At 40.9% G+C, this 16,456-nt stretch overlaps 1 protein-coding gene across 1 annotated transcript in view; it reads right to left on the bottom strand.

The window, feature by feature from the left end:
- Positions 1-748: 748 nt before the first annotated feature.
- Positions 749-16,456, bottom strand: part of LOC125979519 (ephrin type-A receptor 5) — a 52,641-nt gene continuing 36,933 nt past the window's right edge. The window contains exons 8-21 of the mRNA XM_049737834.2: positions 14,449-14,573; positions 13,841-13,930; positions 13,464-13,533; positions 13,231-13,333; positions 11,177-11,244; positions 10,626-10,751; positions 10,381-10,566; positions 10,058-10,119; positions 8,542-8,609; positions 8,305-8,446; positions 7,406-7,555; positions 6,002-6,195; positions 4,756-4,920; positions 749-4,696 (exon numbers count right to left, since the gene is read on the bottom strand). Coding sequence (XP_049593791.1) covers positions 4,585-4,696; positions 4,756-4,920; positions 6,002-6,195; positions 7,406-7,555; positions 8,305-8,446; positions 8,542-8,609; positions 10,058-10,119; positions 10,381-10,566; positions 10,626-10,751; positions 11,177-11,244; positions 13,231-13,333; positions 13,464-13,533; positions 13,841-13,930; positions 14,449-14,573 — 1,661 coding nt within the window. The 3' untranslated portion in view covers positions 749-4,584. The remainder of the gene's footprint in view (positions 4,697-4,755; positions 4,921-6,001; positions 6,196-7,405; positions 7,556-8,304; positions 8,447-8,541; positions 8,610-10,057; positions 10,120-10,380; positions 10,567-10,625; positions 10,752-11,176; positions 11,245-13,230; positions 13,334-13,463; positions 13,534-13,840; positions 13,931-14,448; positions 14,574-16,456) is intronic.

The following is a 16,456-nucleotide window of genomic DNA, read 5'->3' as shown; positions in this document are numbered from 1 at the left end:
GCCGCTAATGCATTGTCAAGTCACGTCACTTTTATTTATATAGCGCAATTCACAACGGAAGTTAGCTTAAGGCACTCAACAAAATGGAACGGCTGGAAAACCTGGCCGAGTCAGTCACAATCGATTCTGCCAAGCTATTCCATCTTTGATTTGTTCAAATATTGAAAATAAAACTTTTGAATGAGAGTCCAAGGACTCCTCAGACTTTTTTTTTTCTGTAGCTATTATTCGTTTCTTCCAGTGAAGTTCCACTAGTGTTATTAAAAAAACAGCAGTAGTTGTAATTTTCAATTTTAGTCAACCTTTGACAAATTTGACCCTTGACACCCGCAGACAACTGTGATCACACAATTACCTGTATTTCTATAAATCTTTCATCAGGTGCCATTTTGAGTGACATTTCAAATACCAAATTCTGAATCACTTCCTGGTCTTTATTACGTAGCCTGCGAGGCAACAATTTTTCTGCGTAAATTCTGTTGTAACATAATATTCGACATATTACTCTTGGATCCGGCTTGCGAAAGGAAATTGTTTCTTGTGAAAGGAAATTGTTTTTTGTCGAGCTGTGGATACATTCCTTAATCTATGAAGTCAAGTTTATTTACCCTCAAAACATCGATTCATCCATTTTTTTTGACGTGTTCGTCCTCATTTGCTGCTCCGATTTGTAGACAGATCAATTAAATCATAAAGTCTGCCTCCACCAGATTATGAATCCGATCCAAAAGCAATCCAGAAACGGAGACACATTTTTTTGTCCAATTTTATTGAAAAAATAGAGCATTTGAGAACACACTACAAAAACAGCAACACAAACATAATACATGACGGTCTCAAAGACAAACTAATCGCACAACAGTTACTAATTATGTTTCACTGTGCTTTCAATGAATCCAAAACTGTCATTCAATTGTTGAAAAAAAAAGTGTGCGCTTACAATACAATTTTTGTTTTCAGCAAAACCTGATCACCACATGTCTGTAAATAGCGGGAGATAAATCGACGCAAAGATTTCCCGAGGTCAAGATTCATGCTAACGCTTTGCAAGTTGGCAAACCACGGGACGGGTGGGAAAACTTTTGAGTGATTGGCTTTTTCTTCTATTTGTTGTTGTTGTTGTTTTTAATGGCACAAAAAAGTTGTTGTCATCAGTGAAAAGAGGAGAACGATGACCATAATAATGGAACTTATTGCAGTATACCGTATTTTTTGGACTATAAGGCACACTTAAGATAATTTTCTCAAAGATCAACAGTTCACCTGATCCATTGAAAATTCCATAAATATGCCTTTATAGTCAGAAAAATACGATACTTCTTTTTACAATTATCGATCATTATTCTTGACTTGCCTTCAGCAAATCTCCGCTAGCTTAAAAGCTAGTCTTTCGTCAAATGACATCAAAAGAATTCAAAGCTAGTTTTCATATAATATTATAAATTGGTTCACATATTTCTACATGTGTATGGCAGTTAATAAATATTTGGAAATTCAGTCATTTCAGTTTAGCGGCATTGCAGAGAAACAAGTCTATGCTGGAAAAATGAAAATAGTTTATGGTGGTAAGTAGCAATGACATGCGTTTATGATTGATTTTAAAAGCTATGCAAATTAATACGAGCTGTCAACGTAAGACCACTTCGAAGTGGAATTGCTGGAATGCTTAAAACACCCTCCAATAACGTTCACAACATTGAGCGAACATCAAATCACCGTCATACATTTGTTCAAGCCATGATCACATTTGTGCCACACATTAAAAAAAAAAAAAAAATGGTGTTCGTCATCATTGGGAATGCTTCAAAATTACGACCCAATTCTTGTGCTCAAGCCGAATATAAACAGAGATAACTTCAAATAACTTTGCGGCGGGGAATTAAAAAGAAGGGTGACAGATTTGTCATAAAGTGCAAATGAAATTAGTTCCAACATACACATTGTCTGACATTCTTCTTATTGCCTGGCAAAAGTGAATAAAACGTCGGGGCACGATCAAGACGAAGCATTTTGGCAGGGGAGGAAACGACGGTGCTAAAAAGATACGAGGCACTTAGAAGCGTGTACGATTTTCCAACTGTTCATGCCCTGGGCATACGTTTTGAGTTATAATTAGTTTGGTGGTTGGGAAAAGCCAATAACCACCACGTTTGTGCGTGATCCCCCCAAATCTGACACATTATTTCAAAATTATGAAATGATTGATGAAAGTAATTTAAGAAGCAGTAAAGCAGATTCAGCCGGCGTAATTGCTCGCACCGCCTGTATATACGCTCGGCCATAAACGATGTTAACGATTCAAATCGGTCGAATGGAGCTGATTATTGACTAATTGTGTTTTGAAGAGAGTTAGGCAAAATGGAGCGCGATTATTTTGGCCGGGGTGTTGTCAGTCAGTTTCGCTTAGCTGAGATTCATGCACACTATAGCAAGTCCTCGGGGAAGCATTAGTCTGCTCGATATGACACTTGCAGGAGTCTCCCGTCTCATTAAAAAATAGCTAAAAACAATTTGTTAGTCGATTGATAATTTCCCCCATGACAGCCAAATGTTCATCCATCCAAATCGTCACAAACTTAATTTGTTCCGGGTCTCACTTTCTGTGCGTTTATTCCCGTCTATTTTGATGTAAAGAACAATTCCATTGTCCTATTACATAAAACAAGATAGTAAAATGTTTTAACACCATAACTCCTCCCAACCACAGAAGAGGCCTTCGGTTTGACTTATTTAAAAGTCAAAACATGTTCTTAAAAAAAAAAAGTGAAATAGCCTTTTAAAATCTTACATTCTTCCAGTGTGCTTTTCAAACAGTCCATTGAGTGTCCCCCCCTACTAAACCATCTCCTATAAAAGTACTTTTACAATCTCGATTCAGTACCATCTCCTGAATTACCGCACAAGCTATGAAGGAGTGTTAGGGCCACGGAGAAAAGAGAAAAACATAAAGTAAGAGGATGGAGAATAATGTTTGAATATTAGGACTGGAATCAGACTTCATAGAAATTTAGACAATTTGTTGTTAGAGTTATTTTCTTCTAAAAATCCAGTGTTGCCCTAATACTCGTTCATAAGGTTTTTAAAAAAAAAAAAAATCGCAGTCATCGGAAAAGGTGAGGTTCAGTAATCTGCAAATTTTTTTCAACTTGTAGACATTGAATAGTGTAGGAAAATATTCACTGTTTCTGTATATAGGCTGCTAGAAATGACTCTTGGGGGCACAGGCGGAGCTAGGCTTTTTCTGTGAGGGGTGGCTAGGGGGCAAAAATAAAAGTTTTTTTTTTAAAATAAAATTCCCAAATCCAAAATATTCTTGGAATTTTTTTGATAATGGTTCAATACATGTTCCCTTAAGTGGATGGGTTAAAACTTTTGAAAAAATCCCTGGAAAGCAAAATATCCAAAAGTCAATTATTCCTGTCCCTAATTTAGAGTGGTCCAGGTCGATCTTTTAAGAATGCCGATATAGAAACGTCATTTATTAAGTACTGAGATGCTCGATCAATAGCAACTTGACCACCTGCATGGTAGACTGAAGAACAATGCTCCCTGCTTTAAATATTTATAATACATTATATACATGAAATACATGTAGGCAGAGCTTCACAGATTAAACGCAAACACTAACATTTTTTTTTGCATTTTATAGAAATACAAATAAATAATAAGTGATTATCGATTTATTCAATATTGCCTCCGTTTGCCAGTGGTTCCGTTTCAATGCGGTGCACTGTGGTGGAGAAAAACTTGCTGAGGGTTTTTTTTTGCAGTACCTGAAAGTGGACGTGAAGGCTTCATTGGAATCTTAACTTGAAGACTCATCATGGTTGAGTGATTGTTGACTGTTTCCGTAGCAACATGGTACATCCGCTAATCAATCAAGTTCCAATTTTTTTGTCCTAAGAAAGACAACATGAAGCGATCTGACATGTTCATGCAATCTGCGAGCAAACTTTAGAAGAGCGGGTTACCCGTGTCATTTGCTGATCAGAACATAATGCAACCGTTCAGATGAGCATCTGGAGAACTTTACATTCCCCCAATATCAAAACAAAAATCGAACCAGGAAATTTAGAGTTTCCATTTCAGGTTTCAGTCAGTACACATGCTTGCCGTTCATTTTAAGATTTGATGGAAATGTACTTGAACGTGGAGGAGTTTGACGGCGTCCTCGTGACCACCAAACACCAAACAAAAACCAGAGATGGTAGCCGTTGGTGCCTCGATTCACTTTCCAGAAGACGCTAAGCAAAACATACAGATCCGCTGGACTCAGAAAACCTTAGCTAAAAGAAGAACGTATTTGTGTGTAACCAAAAAGTGCTGGTAGCTCTCCACGTTTGAGAACCGAAGCAGTGCCGGGATGTAAGGAATCCCATTCAAATCCTCTGGATGGAAAGTCTTCAGTCAACCATGTTCCCTTTTTTGTAAAACCACTCATCTCCCTTCAGTTTGGTCTGTGACACCCCTAAAAAAAAAATCACTGGTCCATAGAAAGTCTGCTCCTTATCATTTAAAAAGTGCTCAGCCGCTCTAGGTCCAACTGAAGTCTTCTTCATACTAGGTCCACGTATATTGTGCGCATTAGATGTTGACACTGGTATTGGAGCTGTTCATAAGGACTCTCATTTCCTGAATGCTAGTGATGATTTTCTTCTGATGACCTGCTAGGTTCACCCCAACTCTCCGCAAGTCCCTAAAAACAAGAAGACATGAAGACACCATCGGATATCATCAAAGGATATTGTTCCTTACTCAGATGTCATGTGAGCGACCGTGTCCAATGACGAGTATCCTCCTTCCATGAAGAGCTCCGTGTAACGACCCATCTTGATTGAATCCAGCCACTCGCCTACTGTTCTACTCCAGACGTTGCAGTCTACATCTACACTGGCATGCTCCACTAAGAGGTTGGACACCCTGAAGACAGCAATCAGGAAAAAAAAATAATGCAATCGGTGATTTGGAACTTTTGGAAAGTAAAATCTGCTGTCAAGGCGGAAGGCTGGTTGAGATGATATTATTTCCCCCCTTGGATCGAGAAGGAATTCAGATTTTTTTTTTTACCTCAGACAGAAAAACGTCCAATTTACGGCAATCCTAATTATATTGTGAACGGTGCACACTGCTGGAAACAAAATGGCGGTGTATTTGAAGATCGTTAGAGTGACAGCATTTTTTTTTCCGACATATTGCCTTCATTATTCTCTGAATGCATTGTGATGCAAATCTGAATCTATAGTCCACTCATTACTAAGAAAACATTATTCAGGTTATTCTCCATGCCAACAAAGAGAGGGCGCCGAGCTTTGAAATACAAACGTCGAAGGTTGCAAACAGCTTTTTCGACGCCGCAGCTAGCTAATAGGAGCTTCATTATGCATAAGGTCTGGTTTTGCTCCAGCTCCTTTGAACTGTCGAGCGCTATTGCTTTGGTTGTTACATCGGGAATTTACTTATCTTCGTAGAATAGGCCGAGAAATGATCAACCGTTGTTTCATTGCCTCCATCGAGAAAATGAGGACTTAAATGTCTCCATTACAACACGTTAATGTCATTATACGCTAATGTAAAACTAACTAATTGGATGTTAGAATACTTTGAAAGGCAAACAATTGAAACTATTGCTTATTCTTAAGAAAATCAATTTCATTTATGCCTTTTTTTTTTCTTTCCCACCTCTTCCCTCCAACAACACGAAGCGATTGCGGTCTTTTGTCTAAAGTGATTTAATTATGCCGCCGCATAAGAATTCGACAGACTCTATTTACATTTAATCTGAATGATGATGAGTTTAGCTCCGAGTTTAATTCACAAGAGAAGGAATATGTAAAGGAAGGTGAAGATAGTCTAATTTAGCAACAAGGTGAATTTTCTCCAAACTGTCAAAAGAGGAAATTCAATTTTAAGAAAAAATACCATTTCAGTCTGATTAATTTAAATGTGTCCTTCTGATTTAACGTACATTAAGTATTTTTTATTTCATTTTATTAATTCTCACCTGTGTGAAGAGTTGACCAGATTTTTCAGCGAGCTAGGGTTGCGAATGAGTTTGTCGAGTAGACATACGATCTCATCAAACTTGGGCCGGTTGCTTCGTTCGCGCTGCCAGCAGTCCATCATGAGGTGGTAGAGCGCCTCGGGGCAATCCATCGGACCCGGTAACCGATAGCTCTCTTCTACCGCTTTAATGACCTGGAGAATTGGGTGGGAGTTGTTGAGAAGGATCGGATGGCCAAGACCCGAGGACAATTCCTTCATCTTAAAATAGACAACAATCGTCCAAAGGGTAAACCCGAGATTATTGGCTAGCTGAATTGTGATGTTGTATCTCATGAGCACCATGAAGGCATCATCTAGTATCGGCTAGTTAATCATTTGTGCGAGACGGAGCAAATCTGGAGGTCTCAGCCTACTTCTGCTCGACTCAAGACTGACTGGAGGGAATTGGGATGTTGAAGTTCAGTCAAAAAAAAAAAACAGATTGCATTTAAACACACATGCGTAGGAGTGTACGGTGAGAAGGCCAACACGCCACGAGGCACAACGGCATGAAGCTGACTGGCAAAAAAAAAAGAATGCAGATGAAAGACAAAAGGCAGGATGAGAGAAAAAGCGATGGTGTGCAGGAAAAAAAATGAAACACAAGGAGAAGGCTTTCGGAAAGTAGCTGCAATTTCTTGTGCGGATCGGAGAAAATCCGCCATAACGCTTTCAATTAAACATCAAACGTCCTCCTCTACTTCCCTTCTTTCATCCTCCCTTCCTCCCCCTCTCTCGCCACTTCTTGGAGACAGACGGCCTCATAAGCAAAAGGAGGTGGGAGGGGCTGGCGGATGAGGAGGTCACTGCAGGGCTGCGTGTGCACGTGTGTCTGCTTCCACGCCGGTGAAATCTTGGAGGACTTCGGGGTTGTACTTTTAAGATCCTCCGACACGCTCCTCACCCGCAAGTGATTTAGGTCGGCGGCTACTTAAAAATGTCATGTCATTTGCTCCGACATGGTGCTACAATAAAATGGAAGCTCAACGGAGCAAATGTTTAAAAAAAAAGAAAAAAGTGATATTCCCTCCCACGAGGTTCTGCTTAGCTGTGCAACTTTGTGCTCGTTCACGCGCTTCGCCGCTCGCCCCCCCCCACACTAGAAAATCTGATCTTCTATTAAAGCTATTCATTCTCATTGTCAACACTTTGCAGGAATAGATTGACATCAATAGCTTCTGACATTAGAGGAAGCTTCTGGAAAGGAAACTCGTGTATTTCACTAAGACCTCCTTGCGACATTTTTTTTTTCCACAGAATCCCGGCAACAAGGCATTTTAAAAATATCTGCAATATTTTATGCAAATGATTAGGGAGGATGAATCTGTGTGAGGTGAAAATACACAAAAATTCCAGAACTTACATCTTGATTGGACATCTCCCAGTATGGACGCTCGCCGTACGACATCACTTCCCACATGACGATGCCGTAACTCCACACGTCGCTGGCTGAGGTGAACTTCCGGAATGCGATGGCCTCGGGAGCTGTCCAGCGAATTGGAATCTTCCCGCCCTGTGACAAAATATATAAGAATATTACAAAAAATTTTTTTTTCATTTTTATTACCAAAGATTTTGAACTGAACTCAAACACGAGACAACCCACCGTCATGTTAATGAATGCTAATTTTGCAATAAAGATAACAAGGTTGATATTCTTTTACAAATACGATGTGTGTGTATGTGTGTGTGTGCAGCCGCGTGACTTCATTATAAAACGTTCATCGCTAAGATAGAACATTTCCCGGGATGACTGCTGAGCCAAATGTGCTTTCAGTCGATGAGAAGTGAAATTAGCTTGATGCGGCATTGATGAACACAGCAGCGGGATATCTCCGAGTCTGATGATGTGAAGGGTGTGGATGATGTTCCTCACGCTGTTCAGTCGGAGCCGAGGAAAACGCCAGCGAGTGAGAATGAGTGGGGAGCAGGAAGAGAGGTGAGTGACGGGATGTTTGCCGCTAATTGAGTGCCGGAGAGGCCGAGGCGACTAATTGGCTGGAAGCTGGAGATTCATTTGAGAGGATGTCACTCGTAAAAAAAAGACGTCCACTGTTGTGGAGTGTGGATAAAAAAAAAAAAATGCATACAATATAATCCGACTTTCCGCCTTTCAATACGTGATTTACCATTTATTGTAAACAGAGTAGTTGTTCAACTTTTAAATGTCACCTTGGGCTGTGTTGGACAAGCAATTTCTTTTATGTGAAAATGAAAACAAACTGCCAAGGCGCTTTCCCGAATCAAAATGCAGCTCCTTACCCGTGTGGTGTAAGCAGCCTCAGGGTCGTCCTCCAGAACACGGGATAGGCCGAAATCAGACACTTTGCACACAAGGTTGCTGTTGACCAGGATGTTTCGAGCTGCCAGATCGCGGTGGACGTAACCCATGTCAGACAAGTACCTGCATTCATTAGCCAGAAGGAGACGATTGGCTTTTAGAAGCGAGCCGTGGAGAATTGCTGTCAATATCAAATTATGTGTGTGCGTGTTTGGTACCTCATGCCAGATGCAATGCCACGTAGCATACCAACCAGCTGGATAACAGTGAACTGAGCATCATTTTTCTGGAGTGGAAGACGAAAAAATAAATGGGATGAATTGAGCTCCAGCTGTTAAAATGAACTGATTAATCGACAAGCAATCGATTATCAAATTGAGAGCCATTTTTAGTGTCAGCCTCTCAACACTTATTTCATTTACCATATTTTCCGCACTATAAGGCGCACCTAAAAACCTCCAATTTTCTCAAAAGCCGACAGTGCGCCTTATAATCCAGTGCGCCTTATATATGGACCAATATTGAGCCACTACGGCAGGCGTGTCCAAAAATACGGACTTTTATATGGACAAAGTTTTAAAATGGGCCATTCATTGAAGGTGCACCTTATAATCCAGTGCGCCTTATATATGGACAAAATTTTAAAATGGGCCATTCATTGAAGGTGCGCCTTATAATCCAGTGCGCCTTATAGTGCGGAAAATACGGTAGTTTTTAATCACTAAACAATACCAACAGTAAATGGGGAAAATGATTTTGCAATACACTTTCATGCAAAAAACTTTTTATCCGATTAGTCGATTAATCAAAAGAATAATCGGTTCTAAAAATATTCAATTGTGACAGCCCTAAATTGATCATCAGGGTACATCCCCTTTGTTACCATGAACCTACTTTCCTTTTGTGCTTTCAATCTGATTTTCCACCACTTCTATAGCCCACCAAAGCATCGACAGTGTAAGGTCCCATTTAGAAATTCAATTCCGTGTTAAGCCTGACGTACGAGTATGAGCATCGCTTACCGCATTGTCAAAATGGTGCAACAACTAATCCAGAAGCCCGTCCAGGCACTTGGCGGTGTCATTTATACTGTCCTCAGTACAGCAGCCATCCATGTAATTACTTGACAGGCTTTTGCGAGCTGCTCTGCCTGCTGCTCGACCCCTCCCTCCCTTCTTTTGGCATCCAGGACCGTCCTGCTAGCACTTCCCTTGCTGCTCACAACATTCTGAAGGATTTTTAGTACCATTTTGACATTGCTGAGATGAACCAATTTAAGAAGCAAACCTGAACTGCTTTAATTGATCAAGGTGCCATTGGAAGGTATGAAAAGCTTGAAGTGGTTTGCAGCAAGAACGATTGAGATTCCCGTCGTTCCAGTCATGTGAAGTATGTTTGCAGCAAGTAGCTACATTTGGCTTTGAATGTCTGAACTTAATGAGGCATTTAGCTGGAATAATAAAAGCTAATTGGCTGTATTGTCATTCCCCGTTGATCCGCTTTGCCAACAACTGCGGTGCAGCATTCAACAAAATCACCCAAATGTATTTATTCATTTTTACATCCCGAGAAGGACACGCTTTAGCGACGATAATCCATTCACTGATTAGCTTTCAGTTTGCTCATTATTATTCATCCCCATTGTCTATAGTTAGTGCCATATTTACCTCTATTAAATTTGTTTCTTATCATCCACTTGTCAGTTGTGTCTTGCAATATATTTTTTTTCCCTACCTTCAGGAATGTGTCCAGTGATCCATTCTCCATGTATTCGGTGATAATCATCACTGGTTTGCCTGAAAAGAATAAATAAATAAATAAATAAATAAATAAATAAATAATACCGCACAACAGTGGTCCACAGCCTTTTTACGAGTGTATAAAAGTGATCAAGTCATCACAAAAATCACGAGAAAAAAAAATCTTATATAAGCCGCACCTGACTATAAGCCACAGGGTTAAAAATTTTGGAAAAAAGTCGCGGCTTATAGTCCGGAAATTACGGTAAATAAATAAATAAATTATATTATATTTTTTAATAATTAGAAGACACTGACTCTTGGTGACCACGCCCTCCAGACGAATGATGTTAGGATGATTAAACTGGCCCATGATTGACGCCTCCCACAGGAAGTCACGTCTCTGATGCTCCGTGTATCCCGCTTTTAACGTCTTGATGGCGACCTGCATCTCCCTTTTCCCCGGCAACCTTAGCGGGCCGCTGCACACCTCGCCAAACTCCCCTGAGGCACACACAAAGAGCTTAGAGCTGCAAATATACAAGCTAAAAAAAAAAACTTACCAGCGCCAATGATTCTTTCGATGGAGATGAATGACACGTCAATCTCTTGGGCAAATTCATGCACAGCCTGGTTAGGGTCTTCGTAGGTGAGGGGGTCAATGTAGGTCCGCACTCCCGGGAACTTTACTGCAGACACACAAATAGCATAAAACATTTTTTATATTGGTGGTAAGTCTTTCAGTGTGCTAGTAACACACTCTGGCAGCATTCTGCTTCTCATGAGCCAACACGGCAGTCTCGGTCACCCCTAATTGCAACAGATGGGCTACAGAAGACAATGCCAAAATGTTGCCAAATATATGAGGCAGTCAAGACGGGGAAACCATCATGGCTATGTTTGGATTCGGCCAGTGTGCCAACAATCAAATGCCCCGAAGATCTCTGGCTGGAGTGTCATGGAGACACACATGGTCAGACCTTCCGGGGGGGAACTAACCCGTAACGACACGGCCACCGTTTGAACCCTCCATAGTTAATCGCTGATGACTTATTGTCTCACCCGGAAATCCAGAATGTATTTTGGATGGTGGCGAAATGCAATGTAAACTTACTATGCCCATTATGGAAGTGCATTTTTTCCTCTTCGGGATCTTGCTTTGCTTTGCTGTAGCCACACCGCCTAGGAAAGAGAAAAAATATATTTTTTGTATTTATTTATTCTGTTTTTTTTCCTATAATTAAACAGCAAACTAGAAGGAAAGTTTTTTTTTTTTTTTTGTAAATGTTATGTATAAGCAATTTACTATATATATATATATATTTTTTTTTGCCTGTGTACCCAAAAATCCACCCACGAGTTTGCGCCAGTCCAAACAATTTCTCTACGTCAATATTTACACATCCGAGCCATCGGATACAATCAGATAACCTAGATTAAACAAAGGAGATTGATTTTGTACAAAAAGCCATGGGTGCATACACACACACACACTCATTCCAATTATTTTAATGCCGGCTAACCATCTGTAATTGAATCCAATCAGGAAATTTATGATGCCTGCCAAAAATGCTCAACAAGAACACGAGCTTCTTATTTTCACGGTTGATCAAACTTGAAATTTGATTATTTGTCAATTGAGTAAAGCATTGCTGCCCTAATTTCCATGTATAATATATTTAAGGTAAGCATAGCTTAGTTTTGTCATTTTTGAGGGGGTAAGTCAAACAAATTCCAAATATTCACGCATGCAGCTCTTATTGTGTAGGACAGAAAATCCAAGAGGCTTTCCATGGGCAGCTGGATATTCACTGTATATGTGCGTGCGTGTGTGTTTTGTGTCAGCCCGAGGGTGTCTAGCTTTCCGGATCTGTTGAGTCAAGGGATTTGAGATTGCCCAGTGGCTACTCGGCCTTCGGACTTCCTGTATGGCCGACGTCCGTGTGTAAGCGTGTGGACATGCATCACTGCGTTGAAGTGCGTCTGCACATGTGTGCCCTGATTCTATGTCAACGGATGTGCGTTAGCAGTCTGGACAGTAAAGATGGGGAGGGGGGGGGGGGGGTGGCCTGGGGCTGGGTTCCTGGCCCAAATTCAACAGGGGAAATTCTCTTGGGCTTCCATTTTTAACCTTTTGTCACACATGTACTATGCTTGAGAATTTTCAATTTATTATTATCATTTTTTTATTATTATTGTTACATATATTTGGTGAAAATAATCCAGGCTCTTTTCTTAAATTAATTTTTTATTTATTCTCTTTGGTTTCCATTTTTAACCTTTTGTCACACATGCACTATGCTTGAGAATTTTCAATTTATTATTATTATTTTTTAAATTATTATTGTTATATATTTGGTGAAAATAATCCAGGCACTTTTCTTGAATTATTTTTTTATTTATTCTCTTGGGTTTCCATTTTCAACCTTTTGTCACACATGTACTATACATGAGAATTTTCAATTTATTATTATCATTTTTTTATTATTATTGTTACATATATTTGGTGAAAATAATCCAGGCACTTTTTTTGAATTATTTTTGTATGAATATTCTAATGATAATTGATGAGTTTGGCCACACAGCATATATTCCACTAAAGTCCAGACTTTTTTTTTTTTTTTTTTACGAGGCCCATCCGTTGTAGATACTGCATGCTGGGCACTCCCCCAGACAGACACAACACACTGGCAGAAAACAGCGCGGCTCAGCATATTCTCCAACAAGGATCAATGATATTCATGAATCCAAGCTCTGACAGTAAAGCATTGTGACCACAGCAGCTGCTCTACGTGACCTCCACAGCGGATACGGCTGAAGGCTGCAGCTTGGAGCTGTGATACTGACGGATGCGTCGGCTTCGCTCTATCCCGACCTTTTACACAAGTTTAAACACTTCTGATGCCAATCCAGATCCAACGAGATGAGGAATGCCTCGGACAACTATCGTCCTCATCAAAGAGCAACGACCGGGTTGTCATAACAACTCCGGGGCTACGTTTGAAGGTAATCATAACATAGATCAGCGATTTCCATCCAACCACATGAAATCGAGCTACATCAACGTAGGCCGATCCCCGGGGGAAGCATCACTTTGCTTATCTGTCAAATTGATTGAGGGCACGGCTCAGGTGGCGCAGCGGACTCCGAACCGATTGGCCGCCTTACCGTCCGCTGAGTAGAAATCCAGCCACCACCGCCAGCAGGACGAGCGCCAAAGTGATGGCCACCGCTACTATGGATGCCTGGGCACGTTCGCTCGTGGCTGTTACTGCCAATAAAAAAAAAAAAAAAAGGATGTAAAAAGTCTTGGACTATACTGCTGATACAGGTGTGAGATTTTTATATCGCCACGCTCGCCCGCTCGGGCTTACACTCCCCGTTTTTTTGTGTGAACTTACGGTAAGGGCTGGTCTGGAATTCAAAACGCCGACTAAAAGCGCCGTAGCCCGCAGACGTTCTGGCTCGCACCTGCAAAGTCCACACATATTCAATCCTCACATTATTTCTATTATTTCTCAAAGGGGGGATTAATATCAAGTGTGATCAAATTGATCATCCGCCTGGAACTGATTGCTCAGTATTGAATTCTACTGACTATAACCACTTCCAAATATCTTTATTGGTCCGCGCATTATTATTTCCGAGGGACCATTTGTTTGATTTATACGTCACTTCCAATAAGCTAAATCTTTGCAAGTGCTCGCCCGCCTTGTGTAGATTCTTTTCCGTGTCATCTCATTATCATTAATCGATGTCGATATGGATTTTGTCCGACCTGGAAGATGTAGACCGAAGAGGGTTTGAGGCTTTCCACTACCATCTCCGTCTCTCTGGATTTTATGATGGTGTAGCTGGAGTCCTGCTCCTGTTGGAAGAGAAAGTGAATATTTGAAAAAAAAAAAAAAAAATTCTGGTGCGCTCAGTGCTCAGCTTTGTTTGAACGTCTGAGGATCAGTTACCCAAGTGTAACCTCATCAGGTTTAAACAAGGCTCAAAGCCAGTCCATTAGCCAGAAACCATTAGCTAACCACTGACCACAAACCTTTTTTTTTTTTTTTTCCCCTTCTCGCTCTCTCTCTCTTTACCTTTATTATGACCTTCCCAGAAAAGAATGCTTACAAGGAAGAGAGGAGGAAGGGCACAGGATCACTGAACTGAGCTGAAGCATCAAATTGCTCCCTTTAACAATGTCCACCTTCAAAACAGCTTTGGGGAAAGGCAACATTATTTTCACAAGGTGCCGTTTAGTAGGTGTCAGCAAAATCATGGACTGTGAAGAAAACCCAGAATATGTTCGGCAGTAGAATATTTTGGTTACGTAAATCGGCAAAATAAGGTATTGCGCAACTAAAGGACGACTATTAGTAACATTTGTTCCTTTACCTTCTCAAAATACTTGATCTCGTATTCCAAGATGATACCGTTGGGTCGGTCCGGTTCTGCCCAGGAAAGTGCGATGCTGCTTTTACCGGCATGACCTTTTCTCACCACACTCACCGGCGAAGGTGCTGCGCACACACACACAGACACACACACAATTACAACAGAGCTGACAACTGACAAGGAAGTTTAATCAAACTGTCGAAAATATCACAAAGCGCCAAAATTGCTGTTCTGAAACCATTTCGAAATTGTGAAGATATTTCCAATCAGTTGTAATTTGTGACTGACTCATTTCATCCATCAGGTCCCCCCCCCCCAACGGCACGACACTTTTTGTATTCAAGCTCCTTCGGGAATTTTTGATTGTTTTCAACCCACTGAGCTGTTCCAACCAATGAGATGATTTCTAGGCCAAGGCAGCTCAGCGAAAATTTTGGCATTGAAATGCCCGAGTGTCTAATTAAACTATCCCGTTAAATCTTGGGCAATTCATTCAATGCTGGCAGAAGGCGAGTCGAACTGTATCAATCTGTCACAATGCAGAGGGAGCCGCAACACAAAAAAATATGAGGAGCAATTTTAGGAAGCTACTTCCTGGTTCATGTAGGGCGGTGTAAAAAAAAAATTGAGACTTGAACAGTTGAGAATTTAATTGTGAAAAATTCAGGAAAAAAAATGGGAGAAAACGTCAAAATTCAAAAGTACCAGCATAGCTTTGCATGCTAGCCTGAGGTTGTGTGAATTCGATTTGAACATTTTTAGATAATTTATTCTGGAGTGAGCCGATTTGCGCGAGTCATTGAGCCATCCTGAACGTAACCTGAACGCTTGGCCCAACTCTCCCAGGGACAGTTGGAGAATCTACGACACAAGAGGCTTTTAACCAGGCAAAATGCTCCCTCTGGCAACGTCGACAACGTGAGTGTGTGTGTGTGTGTGTGTGTGTGTGTGTGTGTGTGTGTGACACCAAACAACGTTTCAGTTTCAATGGTCTCAGCAGAACTCTACGGGGAATAAATCACGGCTACATACAACGGTAACTGTATCCTGGAGTAGATGCTTTCACAAAAGTCCTATCTGCAACATCTTAAAAGCCTGAAACCAAAAACCGACACACACTTTTTAAATACTGTAAAGGCTCGGCTGTCATCGTGCTTTTAGTTTTCCTGCAGATTAACCGGGAATAAGGCACTCAAAGTACTTTTTATATTTATAAATTATGAGGCTTTCTTAAACAGACACGACGGGAAAACCGTCGCGCTTCTCGTGCGCAAACATTTTGGGGTATTTCATAAAATGAGCACCAACGTCGGCAATTTTCCGCACGTTAACTTTTTATCTTAACGCTGACAGCTGCCCACTTGTCAACTTCAAGTACCTCCGCCTTACATCATTATCACAGTGCTGAAAATAAAACCCGAGCCAACCACTTTGTCTGCAAGCCTTTGGAAAAAGCAAAAAAAAAAAAATCAATACAGACCCTCGAACATCTAGCTCGGGTTTATAAGTACGCCGAAAGAAATATCAGTCGAACCAAAAGTGTAAGAGAAGTAGATAAGCTTTCACCGATTTCATCTTGTTTTCTCCCGACTCTATTTCAAACTAATCTTTTTGGTTTTATAACATCTGCAATACACTTCTCAGGAAAAACAAAATCCCCAACTTCATAAAGTTCTGTGTTCGTGCTGCATAACGGCCTCCAACATTTCTAATCTGCCAGTCGGAGTGATGGACATGGCGCTTCCGTGAACCTGCCCTTCAGCGCCGCCGTTTTATTATTCGACGCGGCTTTACAGGGACACCGTGAAACGGTCTGTTTATCTGACCCCTTATCAAGTATGACACTTCCCCACACTTCAGATCTACTCGTCCTCTGGCTTGTCAGCTCTCCCGCTGGCCCGCTTTCTCGTCTCGATTCAAAACGCAAGGACTGATCAGAAAAACGCGACTAACCAAAATGGGCTCAGGATTGTTTCAAGTGCAGCAGGGAATAGGATTGAAACGATGC

This window comes from Syngnathus scovelli, chromosome 13 (assembly GCF_024217435.2).
Source record: "Syngnathus scovelli strain Florida chromosome 13, RoL_Ssco_1.2, whole genome shotgun sequence".
In the NCBI taxonomy this organism is placed as follows: domain Eukaryota; kingdom Metazoa; phylum Chordata; class Actinopteri; order Syngnathiformes; family Syngnathidae; genus Syngnathus; species Syngnathus scovelli.
Note: the sequence above shows the minus strand (reverse complement) of the source record. Positions and strands in the feature narration are given on the sequence as shown.